Here is a 26,187-nt window from a genome sequence, read left to right as displayed (position 1 = left end):
TTGGTCACTTTGCACTGAAGCATCAAACTCAAGTTGAGAGAGCTTTTATAAAGTAACGGATGAGGGCAGAGGGAGGGGAAGAACAAACACTGCTGTGAATGAGAACATACTTCAGGGAATAGCCTGTTACAAGACAGTCAAACAGCGACACCGACAGTCAGACCCCTGCTAAAAGGTCTGCTAGTGAAAATATGGAGCAAACAGAACATAAGAGGAAATAAACACTTCTTTAAAACATGAAAAAAACTGAAAACATCCGAATGTGTGATCAGACCCCACAAAGTGTAAATTATCAGCCCACTCCAGCAGAGAGCCTGTATCAAGAACAAGATTAATGTCCAATGTGCACCAGTTATATGAATGACCTCTGTCTGAAAGTGATGCTGAAGGCCGAGTCTGTGCTAGGCATGATAGGATTTAGATTCCCTATACATGACCAGTGGGTGGGAATGTGATGGGAAGTAGGTCAGTCACTTGACGGATGTGGACCTCCTCCGGACCGAAAGCTCATCGCTCGGCTGTAGTTATATAAAAGACAGCTGAATGTCTTGAACTTCATTATTAAAGACCAGCCACATCAGTAAGTTATAGATACGATTTCAACACTGATGTTAGCTGTAACTCCTTAAAATCTCTGGATAAAAATAGACCCCATGTACCCAAAGCAAATGCAATTTTTAAATTTCCTCTAGCAAAAATCACACATGCAAGAGGTCCAACTTCAGTTCATAAAATAAAAACATGCCAGGAAGCAAAACTGCAACCACTAAACAAAATGGCTGTTCTCAGTCTGAAAGCCATGTGTCCAAAAGATTCATCTTTAACAGTAAAGACTTTTAAAGACTGATAAGAAAAATATTTAGATATTTATATAATTTTACTGAGAGATAAAAAAAAAGTTAAAAATTATATTTTGCTTGATGTTTAGAAAAGTCAAACCTAGCAGGCTGTGTTGACCTCCAAGATGCACTGAGCAACAGAGGTAAATGTCTGTTTTTCTGTTTTGTGTAAATAAGTTTGCGCACATCATCAATCACAAAGCCACAAATTGAGCTGCAGAATGCTAAATCCAGCAGCAAAAGCTGGTGATAAGTGCTTGAAATGCACTTCATGACACCTTCTTTATTCCTGCCAATCTCTGCAGCACAGAGACATCTATTCAGCATGGACAAGGCCAGACAGCTCTAAATCCTTCACTATTAGAGCCAAACTGATTTAATCCAGATATGTACAGTTTAAATGTCAGTGATGACACAACTCTGTTGCTATGCTCAAACACAACACACAGGAGCTAAGCTAAAACTATCACCCTGAACCACACACACACACACACACACACACTTCTGCCTTCTTCCTCCTCACCTTTTTCATTCACCACCACTGACATGTATAATCATCCACATCCCTGATAGGTTCATTTTTAAACTTGCCTCGAGGAAAGGATGAGCTGTTGTATCCTGTTTGATTTAATACTTCTGGCTTGCTGTGTATGTAAATTTGTAGATGTGTATCCCCGTTATCTGCAGTATCTCTCAGTCTCTTTCCACATCTGTGTGTGTTTGCTGCCAAAAAGTAACCTGATATTAGAAATGCTTTGATGCTGGCTGCATGTTAAAAACACGATGCTACCTGTTCTCTCTTTACCCAAACGATCTCTCTGCAGACGCGCGTGGAACAGGTAGCTCTGTTGATAGATCTTGTTTTGCCTTTTTTCAGTTGTAGGCTGGTCTGCAGAGTTTCATGACAGCCAGAATGGCTTGTTTCAACACTCAGGTCTCACAACACAATGTGGTGCTTCAGAAAAAGCCTCGGAAACTAAAAATACAGCACACGCCATTATCCTGGCTACTAAGTGGCACGTTTTCCATCATATCAGCTACAGAAGAACTGTGGTCATCCAGTGAGCCGTACTGACCTCCTGCTGGTCCAGAGCTTGACTGTTGTAAGGTAGAGCAAAGTCACAGTCTGGTATGTGGTTTATGCAGTAGTTGGCAGCAGCCTGCGGGTCTTCCACAATTAACAGCTGCTGAATATCTCCCTGGAATAATAAATAAAAAAGCACCCCATCAGTGCAATGACAAACTAGGTGCTGCTGCAAAGTGAAGAGACTTTATGAAAGAAGCTTGAAACCAAACCTGAAATATTTACAGTCTGCTACACCAATGCACTGCAGCAGGACAAGCACTAATACACAAACAGACGTTGTAGACATTTAAATGCACATGGCACGATCACCCAGAGTTGTTAGGGATTACACAAGAGTTAAAAAGCCACCCCACCCCGTCAGGACCTTTAATTTCTCACCATACCCTGCAGGCGTTGCCAGAGAATATTTACAAACATGTGCAGAGACAGCAGCGCTGCACCCTGCAGCACTGAGCCCAGAGCCTCTGTCGGCTTCTGAGTCTTTACACCCAGCATCTCCACCTAACAACTTCTTTTCTCTGGCGATGAAAAGAAACCAGAGGAAAAATTAAGATGCTTGTCAAGAACAAACATAATCATATTTGCCTCGCGTCATTATTACGTAAATATTACATGATTTTTATGTATTACATGAACAGTGGCTTTGATTGAGCCAACTGAATACTCTTTATTTGGTGTGAACAATAAGAGTTAAAAATGTTAATAACAGCCAGTGAGTTTAGATTAAAGTGCATTTAGATGAGTTTATCTGTCTTTTTGTACTTCACAAAATGAATAAAACATGTGAAGAAATAAAAAAAAATCCTTTAAATCTGGAAAACCTGACCAACAAGCTGTAGAAATAATTGTGTCAAACAAAAGCTTCAGGATTTTGATTAAACTACAGAACCCAACCAGTGTCGGTGATAGTTCATTGTAAACACACTTCCAGGTGAATGGTATCCAGGGACACCAGGGCAGCCATCTGTGATAAATTAGGTTTGATTAATTGCTTGATTTTGTGTTAATTGTTGTTCCATTGTTATTTTTATTGCCTGAAGCATCCAGAGGTGAAATAAAACACACAGATCATTTCTGTGTTTAAAACACAAGTTCATATCAGCGGTGCATGTTTCAACCACTGCACAACATCATAAACCCTGAACGGGCATTCAGATTTATGCCTTAATGCATCGAACATGAAAGGATTTGCTGTCCCAGGTATTCTTGCTGTTTTGGTCAAAGGTCAGAGTCAAGCTGAGGAATCTATTGTGCTTTAGGAGGAGAGACAAAGGGGAAAGAAAAGCTAAAGGGAGCTAATCCAAACTAATCTCATCTCAGTTTGAGATCAAAGCCAATCATTATTCTTCCTTTTTTCTTGCCTGGGGGACTCACTCCTCTGGTTTTAACCTGATGTGCACACCATCATTTCCTGATTAGGGCAGAGCAAGGACATCTAAAGAAGATGCATCACCTGAATTCAGACCTCAGGTTTGTGTGCAGATGCTCAACAGTGTTTCAGAGTGACAGATGGGCTTTTTTCCCCTTTTTGACTGCGATAAGGTTTAAAAGCAAACCAGCAATCATCCTATCACGCAAAACTGCACCTCACTTTGATCAGATCTGACTTATCTCGTACCTGATGCAGATGAAAGAGCAGCTTGATTTTATGTTACTTATTTGTCTGAAAATGTAGTCTAGAGATTGTAGAAACGTGGTTTATTAAATAAACCTACAATTTTGTTTATTTCCACACTAATAATCTGCTACTTTGTCTCAGCGTGTCTACACCACTAAGCCATAGATTTTCTATACTGTTTACACTGACTGAGACAGAAATCCTTCACGTTCCCAAATAAATAAACTTTTGACTGGATCTGTGCAGATCTTAGCCGTGTGCACACAGCAGCCCATAATACGCGCAAACAGGCAGTGTTGATGTTTGCTTTGCTGCAAAAACAAGAGTGATGCGTTTGAACAGCAAGCTTCTGTGGTCATTTGTAGGGAATCTGGAAGCAATAGGCACATTAGTGACTGACCACAGTCAGCCATGCTCCCACGCTGAGCTCCCATGGCAGGAGAACAGGGTCGGATCACTGCTCTTCCCCAGAAACGGGGCCTGGGAACAGAAACCCAGAGGTCAGCCTGCTTGACTTCTCTCCCTCCATTGCCAGCATCATCTAAGGTGTGCAATGCTCATCCACAAATATAGCGTCAACATTCAGAGATGTACAGTATATGAGCAGAATAATGTCAAAATGTAGGGAAAAAAGCTACATTCAAGTGAAAACTAATGATTAAAGCATTCTTCACTCCCCTCACAGAAAACAACAGTTACTGCATTACCACAAAAATGCACAAACTGGTGTGAAAAATGATGTTGATGATAGATTATAGAGATCAACTAATGGCTATTAGTCATCACTGTAAATCAGACGTTATCCTTGCCGTGACTCTTCACACAAGGCGAAGAAGAAGGGCATTGGGAGGGATCTGTGAGCTGTGCGAAAGAAAAAGAAAACATGTGCTGGCCACAGTGACAGGGAGACCTCATTTCATAACTCGAGAGGGAAATAAAACATCATAAACTGGAAAGTGCCTACAAGCGTGAAGGGTGGCTTTAGGACGCATATAACAGGACATTTATAAGTTCTCTATGTATAAAATACCCAACAGCTAAAGGTTTTCATCGAACTTCGAGATCAAGGAATGTTTTTTTATTTTTTTAATGAAATGAACAGGAAAAGTTTATTTTACTCCATTAACCTTGTAAAGATAGTTAGGAAACAAACAATTAATATAAAGCAGCACAAAAACAAATCAATTATTTGAAAGTATAAGTTTCAGAGCTGCAGCAGGTAAACCGCCGTTATCAGTCCAGTTTATAACAATGCATCAACTATATTTTGTAAAGTACATTTCTGAGTCATAAAACTGAACATCTATTGCTTTGCTCTATTTTTCCATTTATTCTGTGATCCACAAGTAAGAAGACAATGAGCCCTGAGGACATGGAAGGGGAAGGGGCTTGAGCTGATCTCAATTTCATGCTGTTGGTGAGAGATTTACTGGGGCCCCACTGGGAATGACAATTGAGAAGAGGTCGAGTATTGTCACGGGAAGTAGAGAATGACTGACAGTAAAGGTTATAGGAACCGGAGACAGTCCAACAGTTTGGTCCGATTCTTTCTGTGTGACCTTTGGATGTATTCTCGTGAACACCTAATGCTAAATGATTAAAAGTGTCTCTCTGCTTTAAAGCAAGTTAAATGGTCAGATAAGTCATGGAAACGCCCTAAGAGGGTTACAAAGTGTCAACTTGTTTCTGCTTATAAAAAACAGCAGTGAGGTTTTATCATTAAAGAGGGTGAGCCACTGCAAACATTCAATCAATGTTGCTAATGTTTTAATGGAACAATGGCCTTCCATACTGCATTACATAAAGTCTCTGCCGTCATCATGGGTGGTGAGACCGGGCATGTCTGAACAGCAAATTCACTCCTCCCTCTCCACCTGAAGCATCTCTTTCTCCTCACGCCTTTTATTCATGTTGCACCTGATTGACAAAGGCCCCCGTCACCTTAAATCCCAAACGAGTTTCATTAGAAATAAAAAATGGCTCCGAGCGTTTATAGAAAAGACAGATTTCTGCTTCTTACGTTACAGTTTTTCTGACATTGGTCCCACATTGGCTGTTTTGTACCGCATGATGATCTGTATGATCATACACACAGGTTTTGTAAATATTTACACTTTTGGGATCTGGTGAAATTTTAAAAATAAGCAAAGCTTGTAACTTGTGCAATCACTCCTCACTTCCCATCGCCCTGTTTCTCTCTAGACTACTACAGAATAAACACACGTTTTAAATCACATCGCTAACCAACAATGAACCCACAATTGATGACAGCTATACAATTTGGCAAAGTCAAACGCATTATTCTTTCTATCCGACCTGTCAGTTTTCTTAAAGACAATGAAAACTATACAAAAGAGAATGAAACAACAGGAGGACTTTGAAATGACCCGTTAACGGGTTTGAGATGCTTTCATAATGCCAAACCTCAAAAACTTCTTCATCCAGCAGCCGTGTTCCAAAAACCGTGACGCCGTCTGTGCTGACAGCAACATCGTCCCCTCGGAGCAGATCCAGGGTCTCTACCTTCTCACAGTCCAGGTAAAGGCTCACGGTCTTGTCTTGCACACTAAAAGCAACCCTGTGCCATCTGATAGAATAGAGAGTTAGAAGATTAGTGTGATGAAGAAAATCGTAAAAACACAGAAGCAAGAGAGTTTGTGTTTCTCACTGGACTGCGACTGCTGCCGACAAATTGCAAACCGCATGTCCACAAGAGTTTTCAAATTTCACAAAACCTCTCAACGTTTCTGACGCGGGTCACTCTCTGAAAACCATCTCACACCCAAACACATTTTAAAAACGTGAGGCAACTTTGAGAACAGTCGGCGATCAAACATCACATACAATTTGGAAAAAGACATTTTTTAGAACGTTTGTATATTTTCTCATAAACTAGTGTCCAGCTAGCCACAGCCAGCTCTCTCTCTCCTGATAATAACTTTTTGTTTTCATTGACTTTTGCTGTGCTAATGCTAGTTTATCCGTTTAATTATAGATCCACTAGAATAAATACAATAAAGTTTATCTTTCACCAAATACAATATTTACTAAGACATCACAATATAACTATAGACACATTACTTGTGTGTGTGTGTGTGTGTGTGTGTGTGTGTGTGTGTGTGTGTGTGTGTGTGTGTGTGTGTGTGTGTGTGTGTGTGTGTGTGTGTGTGTGTGTGTGTGTGTATGTGTGTGTGTGTGTGTGTGTGTGTGTGTGTGTGTGTGTGTGTGTGTGTGTGTGTGTGTGTGTGTGTGTGTGTGTGTGTGTGTGTGTGTGTGTGTGTGCCTGCTCTGTCTTCTCGATCCCCAGTGAGTCGTGGAGGATGGCTGCTTATACTGAGCAAGGATTCTCTGGAGGTTTCTTCCTGTTAAAAGGGAGTTTTCCTCTCCACTGTCGCTGCATGCTTGCTTAGTATGAGGATTGCTGTATAGTCACTGACACTAGTCAGTGACTTGATGCAATTTGCTGGGTTCCTTATATAGGAAACATTATTTCTGATTGGCTTAATGAACTGTGAATTGGAATGTTTATTATGTGAAGTGCCTTGAGACGACTCTTGTCGTGATTTGGCGCTCTATAAATAAACTTGAATTGAATTGAAAAACTGTTGCAGCCTTGTGAGATACTGGCTTGTCTTCTTTCACAATCCTCACAGTTACAAGTTTGCCTCATATTCAAGTAAGCCAAAGATTAAAAACTTAAATACATAGAATAACTCCTCTGATAGAGCAAGCACTCAGCACCGGTCAAGCAGACTGAATGATAATAGCAGAGATGAACTGTGGATATTTGAGGTTCCCCAGAGAGGTTTATCAAGTCTTTGAAACAAGTAGTCTGGCGAGCCATCTATACATGTGTATAAACACTCACTGGCCATTGTATTGGGTACACCTGTCCAACTGCTCGTTAACGCAAATGACTAATCAGCCAATCACATGGTGGCAACTCAGTGCATTTAGGCATGTAGACATGGTCAAGATGATCTGCCGCAATTCAAACCGAGCTTCACAATGGGGAAGAAAGGTGATTAAAGTGTCTTTGACGCTGCAGATCTTCTGGGATCGTCACACACAACCACCTCTAGGGTTTACAGAGAATGGTCCCAAAAAGGGAAAATGTCCAGCACCTTACAAGTAGCTGCTGGCCTTGCCGCACAAGCTCACTCAAGAAAAAAAGAATCGTGTTTTTTCAACGATGTCAGATTTATATTTTTTCAATGATGCCAGAGGTCAGAGGAGAATGGCCAGACCGGTTCAAGCTGATCGAAAGGCAACAGAAACTGAAATAACCACTCGTTACAACCAAGGTAAGCAGAAGAGCATCTCTGAACGTACAGCACGTCGAACCCTGAGGCAGGTGGGCTACGGCAGCAAGACCACACCGGGTACCACTCCTGTCAGCTAAGAACAGGAAACTGAGGTTACAATTTGCACAAGGTCACCAAAATTGGACAATAGAAGATTGGAAGGATGTTGCTGGTCTGATCAGTCTGGATTTCTGCTGCAACATTCAGATCGTAGGGTAAGAATCTGGCATTAACAACATGAAAGCATGGATTCATCCTGCCTTGTATCAACGGTTTGCGCTGCTGGTGGTGGTGGTGTAATGGTGTGGGGGGCATTTTCTTGGCACACTTTAGGCCCCTTATGTTTCCAGTACCCTGTTTAATCTATGTCATGAAGGATTACGGCAGTTCTGAAGGCAAAAGGAGGTCCAACCCGGAACTAGCAAGGCGTACCCAATAAAGTGGCCAGTAGCAAAACAATTTTTTTTAATCAACAACTGTCCATCTAGATATCTATATTTATATCATGTGCATATCAAATAAATAAAAGTCTGGCCCAAGCCTGTCAGGTGTTTAGAACAACAGCACTTATATGTCCTCAAACTACCTACTTTCCATCTGCCAGGTTGATCTTCTTGAAGATGGGATAAAGTTCTGGAGTGGGCTGTCCGTGCTGGTCCTCATACAGAAAGACAGGTGACCGACCCACTTCAAGGCCGAGCTGCTGGACCCCCTGGTCATCATAAACCGAAAGCAGGAAGGACTGGGAGCCCTTTTTAGCCCTAACTGTCGTCATCAGGGAGAAATCTTCAGGAAAATTGGATTCTGGATGAAGAGGAGAGAGGATGGGAGGGGAAGAGACGAGCAGAGAGAAGAGTTGTTAAGTCATAAAGAGCAAAGCACAGCAGGGAGCATACATTTTCATAAAACGAAGGCACCGCCCGCTGCCAGAGAGACCTAGATAAAGATAATGATGAAAAATATCGCTCATGAAAGCACTGAGTGCCCAAGAGACGTAAAAACAGTTTAGTCGTATTTCTTAACTCTTACTGAGAGAACAATCCTTCACGGATGGTATAAATTTTAATGCTTTCTGCCATTAAAAGAAATCTTCCAGTATTCCTTTGCTGTGGTGGACTGAGAGGATTTTCTGTATGCGGTCGTGAAGGAAAACAGTCTAGACAGTACCAGGGAATAGCTGTTTAGTGGGAGCGCTGAGCTGGATCTTTTTGATCTTGTAAGCCAGGTCCATCTCCTCGGTTCCCCTCCTGCTGGTGCAGAGACCAGCCTCCAAGGACACCCCCTCCATGTTCTCTGACAACCCAAGCACTCGCAGAACATCAATGGGATCAGCTGGGAATGGAAATGAAGAGAAAATGAACCATCTGTCTGCAGAAGTGGAGCAGATTGAGGAATCATTGAGTTCTGTTATTTTATACTCACAAATTTAGTTTAGCTTTACTAGATTATTTGTTGCCTTTTGTGTAATCTTGTCTCTACTTTCTATGAAAAACTCTTTAAAAAAACACTTATGACAGAGAAAAGCTTGTGATGTACTGACATTTTAATTTTATTGTGGCTTATTTCTGTCTGGCTCACTTAAATGCTGGTTTTTACTGAGCTGAAGAGCAGGATTTAGCATGGCTGGGAGCTGGTTTTAAAGTTTGGTGCCTTCCTGCTTCCTTTGATTTGGAAGAAACAAGCTCCTCTGAGATGTGGCGGCAGGTGGCCCGGCTTCTGTGGTTGTTATTATAGGATGGGGCGGTACGCTGTCTAACCCATAATCCTCCGGTAGTACACATGACAGCTGACACCTGCACACTGCTACAGTACAACACATCTGCATCACATTCATCATTATCTAAATCTAAACTTTGTCTCCGTGAATGAATTGTTTTGTGTAGAAAAATTACACAAATGTTTCCTAAATTTTCTATTTAATTCAAATAAAAGCATTAAAATGCACAGAAGTATAAATATGGTGAATTTGCTGGATTCTCTAGAATGTAAAGCAAAGGCATAAATAGTAACTTTAATTGCATGTCTGTAAACCAGACACATCAACTGTTTAGATGGGATTTCTAGTGAAAATACTCTGTGTACATAATCAAGTTCAATTCATTCTACTGGCCCCCACAGATATGAACCTTGTTTCAGTCAATAGTTTCTCTCATTCAGCTGAGTCTGTGCTTTATTTGCAGTCCGCAGCTCTTGTTATTAGATGTGTGTGGATGAAGAGCGTCGTGAGCATTAGCCAGGATCAGAGCTCCCACCAGCTGCTACGGAGCGCTGCTCAGCACGGCATTCCAGGTGTCTCAGACAAGGATCCTAAACTCAAATAGCCTCCTGAAGCTCTGGCTGCTCGGAGCTCGCCTTTTATTCTCCTTGTTAATTAAACATGTGGTGAGAGTTTACTATTGCCCAAACACTATTTGCAAAAATGAATGCATTACATTTTTTTCACCTTATTTATTTGCAAACCCCCCCCACCCATTGTGTCACCCCAATCAATGTTCAACCACATAAAGAAACGTAATTCCCAGTTGCATAATATCAATGGATTACTGAGTCAAACTGCATACAAATCATGAATAATTGGCTATGAGGTTGACAACACTCCGATAAACACCCACAGCCACTGGGTTTATTGCAAATGATGTCATCATCGCCCTAATCTACAAAAACGTCACAAATGCATGTCTTCCTGAAACAAGCAGCAGTGTATACGCCGACAACAGAACCAACTACAGATTTTGCCGTAGTGAATGTGATCATAAAGAAGGTTGTGTTATGAATGTTGTGGGGGTTTTGTTACCACTGTTTTTGTAGTTTTAACCAATACATTTGAATATAATCCCAAATGCAGGGTTGGTCATGGCGCACACACCAATATAAATGATTTCTTGTCACGGGTTATCCACGACATTACTTCACAAAACAATTCACCGATGAATACAAATGTATAGATCTATTAACTTTGAACACGTCTGTGTGGGGCTGGACAATAATTCAATAACAATAAATATCTATTGATAGATGTGTGGTGTGATAGAAGATAAATGGGTCAATACAAACTTCAATAAAAGGTTTTTTTTTATTTTAGATTAAAACTAGAGTCACTGCTTACTCCCAACCAACAGACACACTCCATCACCAAGCTCTTCCCTTTCAAACCAAAAAGACCGAACGTGACCTAAAGGTATGGCAGAGGATGCTTCTGACTTTCAGGAGAACCGCCCTCTCCACATTTAGAAAAATTGTGCATGAGCGAAAATACCCAGTTATCCTTGTGCACGCACTGCTTCCACGTAGCTGCTGGCCTCGCAGCACACGCTCACTCAAGAAAAGAAGAATTGTGTTTTTTCAACAACGTCAGATTTATACTTTTTCAAGTGCAGTTCCTTTTTTATTTCAATTTTGTACATTTTATTTTACGTGTTTCTTCTTCCACCTGTATTGTACTACTGCTGTCTGTCTACCTTTGCACCTTTTTCCTTGCCTGGCTTGTTTAGGCTGCAGTAGCATGATTCCCCCCCCCCCCCCCCCCCCCCCCCCGTGGGATCAATAAAGTATTTCCATTGGGATAAACTTCTCTGCTGATAACCACTAGGTTTGTTCTCCAATCAAACAAACAATTCTTCCCTGGAAAGTTAGAACATAATTGTAGTTAACTTCTTTTAACAGTAATCTGAAGTTAATTTCTCCAAATAGCATGCTGAACTTAAGCTTACCTGCAGAAAACCAACGACAGAAGTGTCTGTGGGGAGCCCAACCTTCGCTTTCAGCGCACATCATCTTGGAAAGGAATCTCCTAAAACACTCTGGTCTTGTTTCTCACTTCAGTGCCCATTCTCTTCTTATCATAGACTTCAAAGACAAATTTTCTCTTGTGACTTTCAGCCATTTTCAAAAGAACCCGGTGAGAATGGTGAGGTAGAGTGAATGGATGAAGGCGCGTATCGCTCTACGCCTAGCCTATCTAGCCTTTAAATGAATTCTTTCCTATGCTGCATCATCTCCACTGTAATCTGCGCTGTGACTTTGTCTTCTCCTTCAGCTCTTAACAGTAATTCCATTTGTGTGTACCGGTATTTAAATTTGTGTTTTTACGTGTTTTCATATCATGTCCTGATAATTGTAAAGCACATTGAATTGCCTCTGTGTTTGAAATGTAATGGTAAATGGTAAATGGCCTGTATTTGATATAGCGCCTTCTGGAGTCCTAGAACCCCCCAAGGCGCTTTACAACACAATCAGTCATTCACCCATTCACACACACATTCACACACTGGTGGGGATGAGCTACAATGTAGCCACAGCTGCCCTGGGGCGCACTGACAGAGGCGAGGCTGCCGAGCACTGGCGCCACCGGTCCCTCCGACCACCACCAGCAGGCAACGTGGGTTAAGTGTCTTGCCCAAGGACACAACGACAGCGACAGACTGAGCGGGACTCAAACCAGCAACCTTCCGATTACGGGGCGAGCACTTAACTCCTGTGCCACCGTCGCCCTGTGTGCTCTATAAATAAAGCTGCCTTGCCTTACACATAAACAGAATGCACAGGAAGTGAAAACTGACCCCGGAACGAGCATACACGAAGTATGTGTGAAAGCTTAACCAGAATGATTGACAGTTATGCGGACCAATGGTTCAGATGATCCACTCGGAAAAAAAAAGATCCTCCATTATACCTTTAATCAAGATGTTGCAGCAAGGAGTGGTGGAGGAAAGTGTCTCTAGAAAAGGTTACAGTAGTCACCAGCATGGTAATAATTAGATTGTACGAGTCTAACAATAAACAGACAACAGTTATTTGCTGAGTTTGCAGAGAATCGATAAAAACTAGGGGTGGGAATCAAAAACAGTTCTTGTTGAGAACTACTTCATACATACTTCCTAGGAATCGTTTGCCATTTTTGCAATCGATTCCCTTATCAATTCCTGTCAGCGCGAATGACATCACCACGCACGTTATGTAGCTTGTGCTGTGTAGCACACGCATTTACCCAGCCGGAAACATGGCGTCTAAGTAGCACAAAAGCTCGAAGGTTTCGTTATACGTCGTGAACACTCATCAAGGCGGGTGTTCAGCTCTGAGGAAAAGCAGCCCTACGTTGAATCCGGAAAAAATGAACATGCTGGTTTTTCAGGTGAAAATAATTTTTTATAAGCTGCATTTTTTTTCAAGTTGTTAATATTATGTGTGCAATGTTGTTATTGTTTTAGTAATTAAAATTGGGATATCTCCCACGCCTAGATACCAGGTACACTTGATTGTTTACCAGTAATAAACTGATGGTTATAAAGCAGAAGACCATGTGTAATTTTTTTTTGCTACCTATTGAACAACTCTGGATTTGATGAGGAATGGACTGATGGACAGAATCAACAATGGCACTGGTATTGATAAAAACATGTCAATTCCCACCCCTAATAAAGACCAAGTCTGGTAACACAATCGACTTGTTTTATCATAAAGTAATAATATGAAATTAAGCAAAAATTTATATTTATAGTTATCATTGAATATTGATATTGATCCACATGGTTTCTATAAATATGATTTTGTTCTATTTTGTCCATCCCTACTGTGCATTTTTGGTCTCTTCCTGTAAACTTTTTATTCCTAGGGTTAAAATCAGAATCTAAACACCAGAGTGTGACACAGCTCACTTATTCATTATTGTGTTGCTATTCCTGCAAGCAGTCAGCATTTTGGTGTCACTGATAAATGTACCGACATTTGGTTAAAGGTTTTGAATGAGGTCTGTTTGTAGACACTGTGGTGATGTGATGTTCCAGAAAATGCTCCAGTTCAGCAAAAAGTAACTTTAGGGTCCTCCTCTTGAGTCAGTCAGAGACTTTCCAACGTCTGCCAGGTGTGAAAAACTACATGAACGTATGAATGCAATGCATCAAAGATTAAAAGTTTTGTCGTTTTTTTGAGGTGATCTGAATTGTATCAAATATATAAATATTACATGCTTATAAATGATTGCTTAATAAAGGTAAAAAGGTGTAGTGGAATAAATCTACCTACATTTTCATTTTCAAGCTCTTTGTTTTGTTTTCTTGTTTTTTATTGGAAATCTTCCTGAGCTGCCTGTCTCCTCTCAGTCCGACAGAAAACACTTTGCCTTGCTTCCTACTTTTTCATTAGTTACTTTTGAACTAAGTAGATCAAAGGAATCTACCAACAGCAAAAACATTGGAGTATGCGCTGCGTGGCTGTGCCAATGAGGAGAAGCCACCAGAGTGTGGGCGATTAGCTCCACAGCAGCGGAGCGTGTCAGGCACAAATAGAGGACAGAAAGTACCAGAGAAGGAGTGGATATGAACGACCGTGTGTTAACTCTTTTACTGCCATTGACGACTAAAGTCATCATTTGCATTTTTTTTACTGTGTGGGCATCGGAACCAGCCCCGCACCGTGAGAACAAACATCTCAGCTCTAAAGCCGATCTTCATCTGCACACGTCACACGTCACGTGATCAGGAAGCAGAAAATCCATGTGTTCGGAGATCATTTTGGGTCGCTGCTTTAAAAAAAGTGAGGCGTGAACGGGAAAAGCTTCTGCCGATCACAATTCAACAATGGCTTATGAAAGAACAGATAACGCTCGAAACGCGCGGATTCTTCCTGATGTAGGAGGTGAGTCTCCGCTTTGTTTTGGTTGTTTTGGCGTCGACATCATCCTAGCGTGCAACGTTCTGTGACTCTTAAAAAAACATTGAAAATGCTGAAAAATGCTGGCAGCGAAGGGCTTTTCTGATCAGGAAACAGCTGGCAGTGAACGACTTAATTATATATTTTTTGGGTGGCACCACTGTGAAAATGTTTCTGTGGCTGTGTGCAGGACGCAGCTTCCTGGAACACATCAACATTCAGCGCTCTCCATTCTTTCCGCTCAATAGAATCCCCGGTGCGCTGAGAGTCCAAATAAATAAAAAAACCAGAATATTTCATCAGGCTCCCTCTGGGTGTGTAGGTTGAAGACTTTAAGGGGGGGCTGTCACCCTTTCAGGGGAGCCAGGTCCCCCTTAGCTCCCCCGTATTTCAAACCATGCGTCTCTCGTTTTGTTGGATAATTTTAAATCCTGTCATGTGAACCCGTCCAGTCACCAAAATGGTTTCATCCACTCAACCGACTGCCATTGGGTGTAGGTATGTGAAGACATAATACCTCAACACCCCCCTGTGTCATTAGCAGAGTCCTTTTACTTTCTACTCTGTTGAATCTGGTTTCAATTCACATTTGTATTCCACAGAGTTGTTGATGTTGCTTTTCTTTCCTGATCCTAAATCAGCCTTTATGGCTCTCTTATGGCCCTAATTGAATCCTGACAGCAAAGCCGTTCCCAACAACGGGTTGACTAAGTAAAAAATTTGTTTTTGATTCAAAAGTCAGAATTCTATATACACACATTCACATGCAGTTGTGTTTACTCATAAATGCTGATGCACAGGTTTTTAGACCAAAGCAATGTGGGTTTAATTATACAGGATCTTAGAGTTTCTGTCTAAACACACCGTAGCACCTATCAAAAGCCGTAAAGCCTTTCTTCATTTTGGCCAATCCAATGCTCGACTCACAGGAAGGGATTTCTGCCCTTGTGTTTACAAGTTTTATGTCCAGTTTTCAACATGCTTCTGCTCCTGACTGACTGGAAACCAGTGACCTCTGACATTCAGATGACAAAAGCATGAACGCACACCAACACCACAGGGAGAAATCTGAGACAAGCAGCAGAAATTCATTCTACAAAGAGATTACTTTCACAGTTATCTACAAACACGCAGAAAAAGATCATCCTACAGCCAAAGTTAACTAAACAAACTGACAGGTGCCAAAGTAAGCTTACTCACAGGACAAGAAAACACTAAATAGATGCAAAAAGAAGTAGAGCTAATAGGTACTGAGACTATAAGAAGAGCCAATTCCCAAAAAAGAGCCTAAAGAAGAAAAGTCATGGAAGGCTGCCATTAGTGGGCTGGATAAACGCAGCTATCAGTGGAAGAATGTTATCTCTCCCTGCTTAAGATCCATCAAGTCATTTAGACTTTTGCCAATTCTCTCAGCCTCTTTACCTTTCCTGCAGCTCTGACTGTCTGAACAAGCTTTTCTTGCATCTCATTAAGTTTTGAATTAAAGTCCTTCCCTCACCTTTCAGGTTATATCATTTTAACAGGAAGTCAGACAGACAGGACACACATTATTTAATGGCACTTACAAACCAGAATCCACACAGACTGCTCATGATGCTTACAGTATCATCAACAATCTAAAGACCCATAGCTCGTGATGTTTTTGGACATGCAGTATGCAGCATTTTAAATGTTTTCTTGGCTGTTGTTTTTTTTACTTTTTATGTACAAGAAAGCCAACAACTGTCAAGTCATTTGTTCCAGACAGTGAAAAGCTGAGAAATGGCAGTAATCAGTTCTCATGTTTGCATCTGCTGCGGCTCTTTTCCATTCCTCTCTGTGCCCTGTGGCCACACAACCCAGCACCATGCAGTCGTACACGGACATAATGTGGTCACTGTGTTTGTGAAGCGAATGTCTCTGAAGACATTCTTGATGACTCACACCACCTACACACTGAGCCCTGAACACCCCCCCCCACACACACACACACACACACACACACACACACACTGTCAAAAGCTATTGCATCAGGGAACGAGGGGGAATTTTAAGAGATGAAGCCAAAAGAAATCTGCACTTAGATATTCCCATAGTATCTCAGACCACACCCTGAGAAGAGTGGAGGAAAATAACTGGCAGCTGAACTTCAGATGACTGTTTGGAGATGCAAACAAAACACATAAATATAAATATGAAATCCCTTTTCACATCAGGAAGAAACAAAGATCTGTCTACTGAAATACTACGGCTGCATGAGAATTCCTTGAAAATGTATCCAAGGGTACCAAGCTCTAAAAGATTTTGATTAATGATGATAATAAAAAGATGAAAGACGTCATGTTAGTGGCTAAATGAATCCAGACACGTTTCCTCTCAGCTAAGAATAGATTATCTGATTAAATGTGACTCTTTGCTTGGGTCACAACTGTGTGCAAAGCGGAATATGAGATCAAAACAAATTCAGGCTGCACAAATGAAGAATTAAACAGAAATGAGATCGGTAAATGCATAGTCCCGCCAGAATGAGCCAGTAATGAGACTCGTTGTTGCTCGATCACATCAACGGGGGAAGTCAACAACCTCTTTGACCTTTGGACATCTCTCTCTCTCTCTCTCTCTCTCTCTCTCTCTCTCTCTCTCTCTCTCTCTCTCTCTCTCTCTCTCTCTCTCTCTCTCTCTCTCTCTCTCTCTCTCTCTCTCTCTCTCTCTCTCTCTCTCTCTGAATCACTGTTTTGTTTTCTGGTTTAGAAACAATAGATGTGCTCAATTTTCACAGAAGCAATAGTATATCAACAATTTCTGCAAATATTTATAAACTAAAGTCAAATGTATGTCATTTAGTCTGACTTTTTCATTTTCAAAGTGCCTTGCTGAATGTGGGTCAGTGACTTGTTCTGTTGCTAGAGCCACCAGTTGCACTTTTGGTGCTGAAGCCAGAAGATTTGGGTGGGATCACGTTGCACATTTCCTTCCATTTCACATCAGCACCACATTCTTCAACCTCCACAGTTTGTTCTGCTCTTGCTTGTTCACAGCACGACGAGCTGACGGGCCAAAAGCTTCTTGGCTCACAGAGAAAACACCTGCCCCTCAAGGCCCTGCACCCAACTGACGCTCTACACAAATACAGGCTCATTCTTTTTCTCTCTCTCTTTAATACCTATGAGCACTGGCTTTGACAATGGATCCTCTGATTTATCGACATGTCTTTTGTACTCCTACACTTAAACAGAATAATCTAAGTTCTCAGAAATTCATTTGAGGATATGAAAGGAATGGTCTTATATTTGGGAAATTCAGGAAAAGCCAGTGATCGGACATCGCTTCATGCTTTTTTTTTTTAAAGAAGATTGTCTAAGTAAAACCATGCAAACATGTGCACGTTCAAGCACCTTCAGGTTGTAACCCCAAGTTTTCATTTAGACAAAACATGTAGTGATTCTTTAGTTTGAGTGATGATTAAGCAAAGAGCATGCTGCACACACACTTCAATTTCACCCAAGAGCTGAACGTTGACAGACAATCAGCAAATGCAGGAATGCTTTAAATCTTTATGGAATAGTTTGCATGGATTTTAAAGGAACTACCACAACTGTCACCTTAACTGCATCGTGCATATGGTGCACTAAGCTCATAAAACTGGAATAAGTGGCAGTTTATGAGTTATAAAAGGACAATCTGTCTCTTCATTCCACAGGAAGCATCTCCAGCTAGTCCCAATGAAAGCTGCTAGGAGCCTCCAGTGATCAGAAACACTGAGGCCTAAGGGGAAGGACATTTCTGGGAGCCAGATGTGTGTGGAATACTATAGATTTCAGTCCGGCACCACAAAGTGTTTAAGCATCATTTATACACATTAAAGACTTGGGTGAAATCCAAACTGATTGGCTCATCAAACCCGTCTAAGAAGCAGTTTGATGTGACACTTGCCGCATCAGCAACTGGGCTCAGCACATCTGACACTTTTGATGTTTTATGTTTCACCGCAACAACACAAACTCACAAAACACAAGGGGATGCTGTAGATGTGATGTGTTTTCTCTTCTAAGCTGCTTTCGAAATGAGCTGTCCATTTCATTTGTTTTCAGTAGCTACTAGTTTGTTAATGAATCAAAGAAAACAGGTTTCCTCAGTTCCTTTGGGGCTCGGTTTAAGAATTGGTAATGAGACTAGATCAAACAGGACAGAGCGAAGGGCCTGAATGTACAGTTTGTTCCCATTAGTTGTGAATGACACGGGGTAGGAAGAGGAAAATGGGGTAAACAAATAAATAAGGTAAGGAAAAACAAACTTTTCAAATCCAAGAATTTCAACAAACCAGAAAAGGGAACAAAAGAAAACTGAACGTAAGTGTGTTGAGACACAAGAACAAAAGGGTTCTGAATAAACTGTGCACTAGTGCAAGAATGTCTCACTTCCTGTCTGTAAACATGACTACAAAGTGCTCTCTCATCTGTCTTGAGCAAACACTCACACAACACATGTGGGAAAGCATTCTTTCACTGTTCTACACACATTCATGCTGGACATTCAGAGTCTGACACAAATAATGCAAAGAAGGGAGACTGAAATAGCTGCACCATCACGAGAGACAGGAGCTTTGAAATCATCTGAGGAGCTTCTCTCTTCACAGCTTCTCATTAGCAGCATGGAAGCTGCTGCGCCACTTAGGTGACTAGGCTCACTTCTTGCTATTGTCTCATTTAAGTCAGTGAGTATCAGCATATCCTCATGGCTATGAGCTGGCTGCATGTGGAAAGTATGAGTGGAAATGAAACTTCCCGGCCTGCCACTGGGTTCCCTTTTTCAGCTGTTAACGCATGTCACTCCACCAGAGACTCTCTTTACTGAAGCACCTGAGAGGGCCTGCACCTGTGAAAGATAACTGTACATGGATGGCCATTGGGCATGAGGACAGGTGACAGACTGCAGTGAGTCAGATGGACCAAAACTAGACACAGAACATTGAGAACAGCCTTGGAAGCAATGTGACACTTTAACAGAATATATATATATATATATATATATATATATATATATATATATATATATATATATATATATATATATATATATATATATATATATATATATATATATATATATGACTTTGGTGGGGGGGAGTGCTAGTACAGAGACCTCTACAGAGGGCACATTAAACAGATCCATGACAGGAATTTTAATCTACTCCGCTCTTTTCAGAGTTCAGCCATTCAGCTCGTTCTCGAGCCAACATTAAACCTCTTCACGGTAAACCGACGCCGGTCACAGGCAAACTCGAACATTACATCACAGGCTCTCTCAGCACCGAGACGCAGGAGCCTGCGCTGACGCACAGAGGCTCGTTCAAACCCGAGTCTTAAAATGTCACAATAAAAAGCTGTTTAAGCCGGAGGAATAGAAGAAATAATACAAACTAGTGAAATTAATTAAGAGAATCTTGAACTTGATCCTTTGCACAATTCTTGTAAATCTTAAAGATTTCTGGAGTCTTTCTTATTTAAAAGTCGCGATTCACATGCCACCCTGCAGCACCTGTCGGACAAGTTGCAGCTTCCCTGTAACCTTTATACCGCATCTAATTACAGAAATCGCGCTTCAGATGCCAGGTTTAGAGTGCGGTTGGAGACATAACGAGAAGTTGGTGCTTTGTGCGCCATGCCAGAGGCTAATACAGCAACAAGTCTGCAACAACTCAATGGAAACTAAGCCCAAGTGCATCCTTTTAACGGACAGAGGAGACTGGGTCGGTCTCTGACCAACCTTCTTGTTGGACTGGTTTAACTTGATACTTTACCATTTTGAGCCGTTGTTAGATGAATTAAGATGAAAATAAATAAATGTGTTCTTCTGCGCAACCTGGTCCTTGTTAAACTGTCCATCCTTCAGAGCGAGGACCCCGTCTGCCCACGCACGCAAAGCCCACGGCTAAAGAAGTTCTGCGTGGTTGAAACTAGGCAGCCATGCGTGGAGAGACAAAAAAAGATGTTCGGTATTTCCACTTCCTTGACCGTTGAAGACGATTTATTTTGATGTGTCCACTCCGTCTCTCTCTCTATCTCTCTGTCCTTCTCAACGACTCCTTCTCATCATCACTGCCTCCCTCTGTTCTCCACCTCTTCCCTCCCACACGAGGGTGTCCCGGGACGCGTGGATGAGTGGTGCGCCAGCAGAAACTTCCCTCATAAATCAGTCTGATGTTGTACTGTGTCAGCTCTTAATCTGGGTTTTATTCTAGTCACAGTTGAATCAGAGTTGGGGGGGTTTCTAGACCATTGAAAACTGACACAAGATGAAACATGCTGGTGACAGTTCCCTTTACTCTTCAGTTCTTCTGTTTACTTTTTTAAATGAAACATCAACAGCAGCTTTAACCTGCAGTGAAAATTTGTTTTGGCCAAGACATCTGAAGCTGAACGATAGATCTAAGCTTTGAACTTCAATATTTCTGCCCCCTAGTTCAAGGATTAAGGTTTCTCCAGACCAAGGACTGTGCTCTCCTTAACCCAGCAGCTTCATGATGATGGTCACTGTGGAGCTGGTTAGAGGCTGACACAGTGCTGGCCTAGGGACGGTTGGATTTCAGCCAAACAGACCCATTCCTTTATACACTCAACATAATGATTCACCAAAGCAACTCGTTGACAAATATTCTACAATGCAAAAGATTGAGGAAGATTTCTAAAATGCAACAGAAATTCAAACTTGCTATTAAAATATTTACTGAAAAGACACAAGAACAAATAAAAGCAGCTTTGATGTATTTGGAGATTTTATGCAAATCTGTAATTTCCTGTGAGCAGCACTTTCATAAAATTGTTGAAATTGAAATCAAGAAAAACTTTATGAAATAAAGAAAAACTTTATTTATTTTTAAAAAATCTAGAAATGAAAAAGATTCTGAGAAACGGTGTCAACATAACAGTCCATCGAGCGCCGTTGTGAAGGACAACAAATGTGTCATGGTTTGTAGGATTACTCCTGTTTTGGCAATCTGCTGTGTGGGTCTGTTTTGGACTTTTTTGCCATTGTTATTTTTTGTTACACTTTACACTGATTATTAATCCCCTCCTACAGAATATAATCCCAGAATTCTCCATGGTCCGACCTTTGTAATTCTCTTGCATCTGTTTTTTAGTTTGTTCCATAATCGTTTAAAAATCAGTCAGTGGCATGGGACCAAAATCTGATCTCATTCCTGTATATACACCCAATAGGGCTCTGAGATCCCTTGGAAACAATCAGCTGGTAGAACCTCATGTCAGAACAAAACATGGTGGAAATGCTTTTAGTTACTATGCTGCTCACATTTGGAATCAGCTCCCCCAGGACCTCAGATCTGCCCCAGCCCCATCCATCCATCCATCCATCCATCCATTTTCATCCACTTATCCGGAGTCGGGTCTCGGGGGCAGTAGCCTAAGGCGAGAGGCCCAGACTTCCCTCCTCCAAGGGGATCCAAAGACGTTCCCTGGCCAGGTGAGAGACATAGTCCCTCCAAAGTGTCCTGGGTCTTCCTTTAGGTCTCCTCCCGGTTGGACGTGCCCGGAAAACCTCACCAGGGAGGCATCCTGATCAGATGCCCGAGCCACCTCAACTGGCTCCTCTCGATGTGGAGGAGCAGCGGGTCTACTCCAAGCCCCTCCCGAATGACCGAGCTTCTCACCTTATCTCTAAGGGAGAGCACAGCCACTCTTCGGAGAAAACTCATTTCGGCCACTTGTATCCGCGATCTCGTTCTTTCTGTCATTACCCAAAGCTCATGACCATAGGTGAGGGTAGAAACGTAGATCGACCGGTAAATCGAGACCTTCGCCTTCTGACTCAGCTCTCTTTTCACCACGACAGAACGGTACAATGCCCGCATCACTGCAGATGCAGCACCAATCCACCTATCGAAATCACACTCCAGTTTTCCCTCACTCGTGAACAAGACCCCGAGATACTTAAACTCCTCCACTTGGGGCAGGACCTCATCCCTGACCCGGAGAAGGCATTCTACCCTTTTCCGTTTCAAGACCATGGTCTCAGATTAAGAGGAGCTGATTCTCATCCCAGCTGCTTCACACTCGGCTGCGAACCGCTCCAGCGAAAGATGAAGATCATGTTCTGATGAAGCAAACAGGACAACATCATCTGCAAAATGCAGAGACCTGATCCTCAGGCCACCAAAACGGATGCCATGCACACATTGGCTGCGCCTAGAAATCCTGTCTTTAAAGGTTATGAACAGAATCGTGACAAAGGGCAGCCTTGGCGGAGTCCAACTCTCACTGGGAATGAGCCCGACTTACTGCCGGCAATGCGGACCAAGCTCTGACACCGGTCATACAGGGACCTAACGGCCCGTATCAGAGGGCCTGGTACCCCATGCTCCCGGAGTACCCCCCTCAGGGCCCCCCAAGGGACACGGTCAAACGCCATCTCCAAATCCAAAAAAGACATGCAGATTGGTTGGGCAAATTGAACGCACCCTCCAGGATCTCCCTAAGTGTATAGAGCTGGTCCAGTGTTCCACGGCCAGGACGAAAACCACATTGCTCCTCCTGAATCTGAGGTTCAACAATCCGACAGACCCTCCTCTCCAGAACCCCTGAATAGACCTTACCAGGAAGGCTCAGGAGTGTGATCCCCCTGTAGTTGGAACACACACTGCGGTCCCCCTTTTTAAATAAGGGGACCACAACCCCGGTCTGCCAGTCCAGAGGGAATGCCCCTGATGTCCACGAGATGTTGCAGAGCCGCGTCAGCCAGCACAGCCCTCACAACATTCAGAGCCTTAAGGAACTCAGAGCGGATCTCATCCACCCCTGGAGCCTTGCAACAGAGGAGCTTTTTAACCACCTCAGTGACCTCAGCACAGAGATTTGAGAGGTCAACCCAAAGACCCCAGACTCTGCTTCCTCACTAGAAGACGTGTCGGTGGGATTGAGGAGGTCTTCGAAGTATTCTGCCCACCGATCTACAACGTCCTGAGTAGAGGTCAGCAGCACACCGTCCCCACTATAGATAGTGTTGGTAGCCCACTGCTTTCCCCCCCTGAGGCGCCGGATGGTGGACCAGAATCTCTTCGAAGCCGTACGGAAGTCTTGCTCTATGGTCTCACCAAACTCCTTCCATGCCCGGGTTTTTGCCTTGGCGACCACCCGAGGAGAAGAAGAAGAAGAAAATATCATTTCTATAGTGCCTCTCAAGATAAAAATCACGAGGCACTTCACAAAAACAAAACAAAAAATGTAAAAATATAAAAAAAAGCATTTAGAAAATGTTTAAAAATATATTTAAAATGAGCAAAAGTAGGCAATTGGGATTTAAAAGAAAAAATGTTAAGAAAGAGAGAGAGTGAATAGGAAAGAGGGAAATCAGTGGAGCTGCGTTCCGCTTGGACTGCCGGTACCCGTCAGCTGCCTCTGGAGTCCCACAGGCCAAAAAGACCTGATAGGACTCTTTCTTCAGCTTGACAGCATCCCTAACCGCCAGTGTCCACCAGCGGGTTGCCACCACGACAGGCACCGACGATCCTGTGACCACAGCTCCGGTCGGCCACCTCAACAATGGAGGCACGGAACAGGGTCCATTCAGACTCAATGTCCCCGTTTGGGACGTTTGGGCCTGCCTGGTCTGACCGGCATCCTCCCCCACCATCTGAGCCAACTCACCACCAGGTCATGGTCAGTTGACAGTTCCGCCCCTCTCTTCACCCGAGTGTCCAAGACATGCGGCCGCAGGTCAGATGAAACAACAACAAAGTCGATCATTGAGCTGCGGCCTAAGGTATCCTGGTGCCAAGAGCACATATCGACACCTTTATGTCTGAACATGGTGTTCATTATGGACAATCCATGACTGGCACAGAAGTCCAATAACAAAATACCACTCAAATTCAGATCAGGGGGCCGTTCCTCCCAACCACACATCTCCAGGTCTCACTGTCGTTGCCCACGTGAGCGTTAAAGTCCCCCAGCAGAACGAGGGAGTCACTGGAATGAGCGCTTTCCAGAACCCCCTCCACGGTCTCCAAAAAGGGTGGGTAGTCTGAACTGTAGTTTGGTGCGTAAGCACAGACCACAGTCAGAACCCGTCCCCCCACACGTAGGCGGCGGGAGGCTACCCTCTCTTTCCCTGGGGTAAACCCCAACGTACAGGCACCAAGATGGGGGGCAACTAGTATGCCCACCCCTGCTCGGCGCCTCTCAGTGGGAGAAACTCCAGAGTGGTAGAAAGTCCAACCCCTCTCAAGGAAATTGGTTCCAGAGCCATGCGTTGAGGTGAGTCTGAGGGAGATGCTTCGCTAATAACAATCCCTGGATCACCAGTGAACTGAAGAATCTGCTAAATGAGAAAAAAGGAACCTTCAAGGAGGGAGACAGGGAATTATTGAGGAGTATACAGAAGCAACTGAAGATCAAGGTCAGAGACAGCAAGGAGGCCAATAGGAAGAAGCCGGAGAACAAACTACAGAGGAACAATATCAGAGATGTCTGGTCAGGGATGAAGAAGATCACAGGCTTCAAGCAGAGGAAGGATTGCACAGATGGCAGCCTGGACACAGCCAATGAACTGAACAAGTTCTTCAATAGGTTCAGTTCAGGAACAAACCCATCCTCCTCCTCGCCTGTCCCCAGCCAATCAGACATCCCATCCTCCTCTGATCCAATATTTTCCTGTCACACGCCAGCTCTTTTGTCCTCTAACGCAGTCATGGACTCTTCTGGTTCTATAAATCTGTCTTCAACCAAGTCAGGAGATGCTGCTGCCCCATTTACCTCCCCCTCCCACCTATCTGTCTCTTGAAGTCAGGTGAAGAGGCAGCTGGAGAGACTGAACAGGAACAAGGCTGCAGGTCCAGACGGTGTCTGCCCCAGAGTACTGAAGGCCTGTGCAGAGCAGCTCTGTGGGATTCTGCGATTCTGCAGCACCTCTTCAACCTCAGCCTGGCCCAGGAGAAGGTTCCAGTCCTGTGGAAGACATCCAGCCTTGTTCCAGTTCCAAAGAAAACTCGCCCATCAGTCAATGACGACTACAGACCGGTTGCCCTGACAACCCACATCATGAAGGTCCTGGAGAGACTCCTGTTGGTCCACCTGAATAAGCAAACTAGAACATATCAGGACCCGCTGCTGTTTGCTTATCACCATGGAGTTGGAGTTGAAGATATCATCCTCCAGCTGCTTCAACTAATCCACTGTCATCTGGACAAAGCAGGCAGCACTGTGAGGGTCATGTTCTTTGATTTATCCAGTGCATTTAACACAACCCAGCCTGATGTACTTTGCCAGAAACTCCAGAAGACACAGGTGGGGGGCTCAACTATCGCCAGACTACCTGACGAACAGGCCACAGTTTGTGAGGCTGAAGAACTGCACATCAAACCAGGCGATCCGTAACACTGGAGCACCACAAGACTACTCTCACCATTCCTTTTCACCCTGTACACCTCAGACTTCCAGTACAAATCAGAGACCTGTCATCTACAGAAATACTCAGATGACTCTGCAGTTGTCGCATAGGCGGAGATCCCAGGGGGGATGGGGGGGACGTGTCCCCCCTCACACAAAGTTGTCCCCCCCACAAAAGTTATTGTTAACACATAAATGCTATCAGCAAACCTGTATTGTCTTCTAAAACCACAACGTAAAAGTTAGTCTGCAAATACAAAACAATGTGTTTTTAATTGTTGAATTGTCAAATTGTCAAATATATTAAAAT

General features: G+C 43.0%; 1 protein-coding gene across 2 annotated transcripts in view; it reads right to left on the bottom strand.

The window, feature by feature from the left end:
- Positions 1–20,567, bottom strand: part of col5a3a (collagen, type V, alpha 3a) — a 48,433-nt gene extending 27,866 nt beyond the window's left edge. The window contains exons 1-6 of one of the 2 annotated variants that reach the window (XM_015948492.3): positions 20,276–20,567; positions 9,016–9,180; positions 8,439–8,652; positions 5,969–6,131; positions 1,916–2,038; positions 1–42 (exon numbers count right to left, since the gene is read on the bottom strand). The exon at positions 1–42 is cut by the window's left edge and continues 363 nt beyond it. In XM_015948492.3, the coding sequence (XP_015803978.1) occupies positions 1–42; positions 1,916–2,038; positions 5,969–6,131; positions 8,439–8,652; positions 9,016–9,180; positions 20,276–20,360 (792 nt within the window). In that variant the 5' untranslated portion in view covers positions 20,361–20,567. The remainder of the gene's footprint in view (positions 43–1,915; positions 2,039–5,968; positions 6,132–8,438; positions 8,653–9,015; positions 9,181–20,275) is intronic. The other variant, XM_015948493.3, reaches the window with a different exon arrangement.
- Between the last annotated feature and the right edge of the window lie 5,620 nt (positions 20,568–26,187).

The sequence above is a fragment of the Nothobranchius furzeri genome, chromosome 5 (genome assembly GCF_043380555.1).
Source record: "Nothobranchius furzeri strain GRZ-AD chromosome 5, NfurGRZ-RIMD1, whole genome shotgun sequence".
Lineage (NCBI taxonomy): Eukaryota > Metazoa > Chordata > Actinopteri > Cyprinodontiformes > Nothobranchiidae > Nothobranchius > Nothobranchius furzeri.
This window is presented reverse-complemented; position numbering and strand designations above follow the sequence as displayed.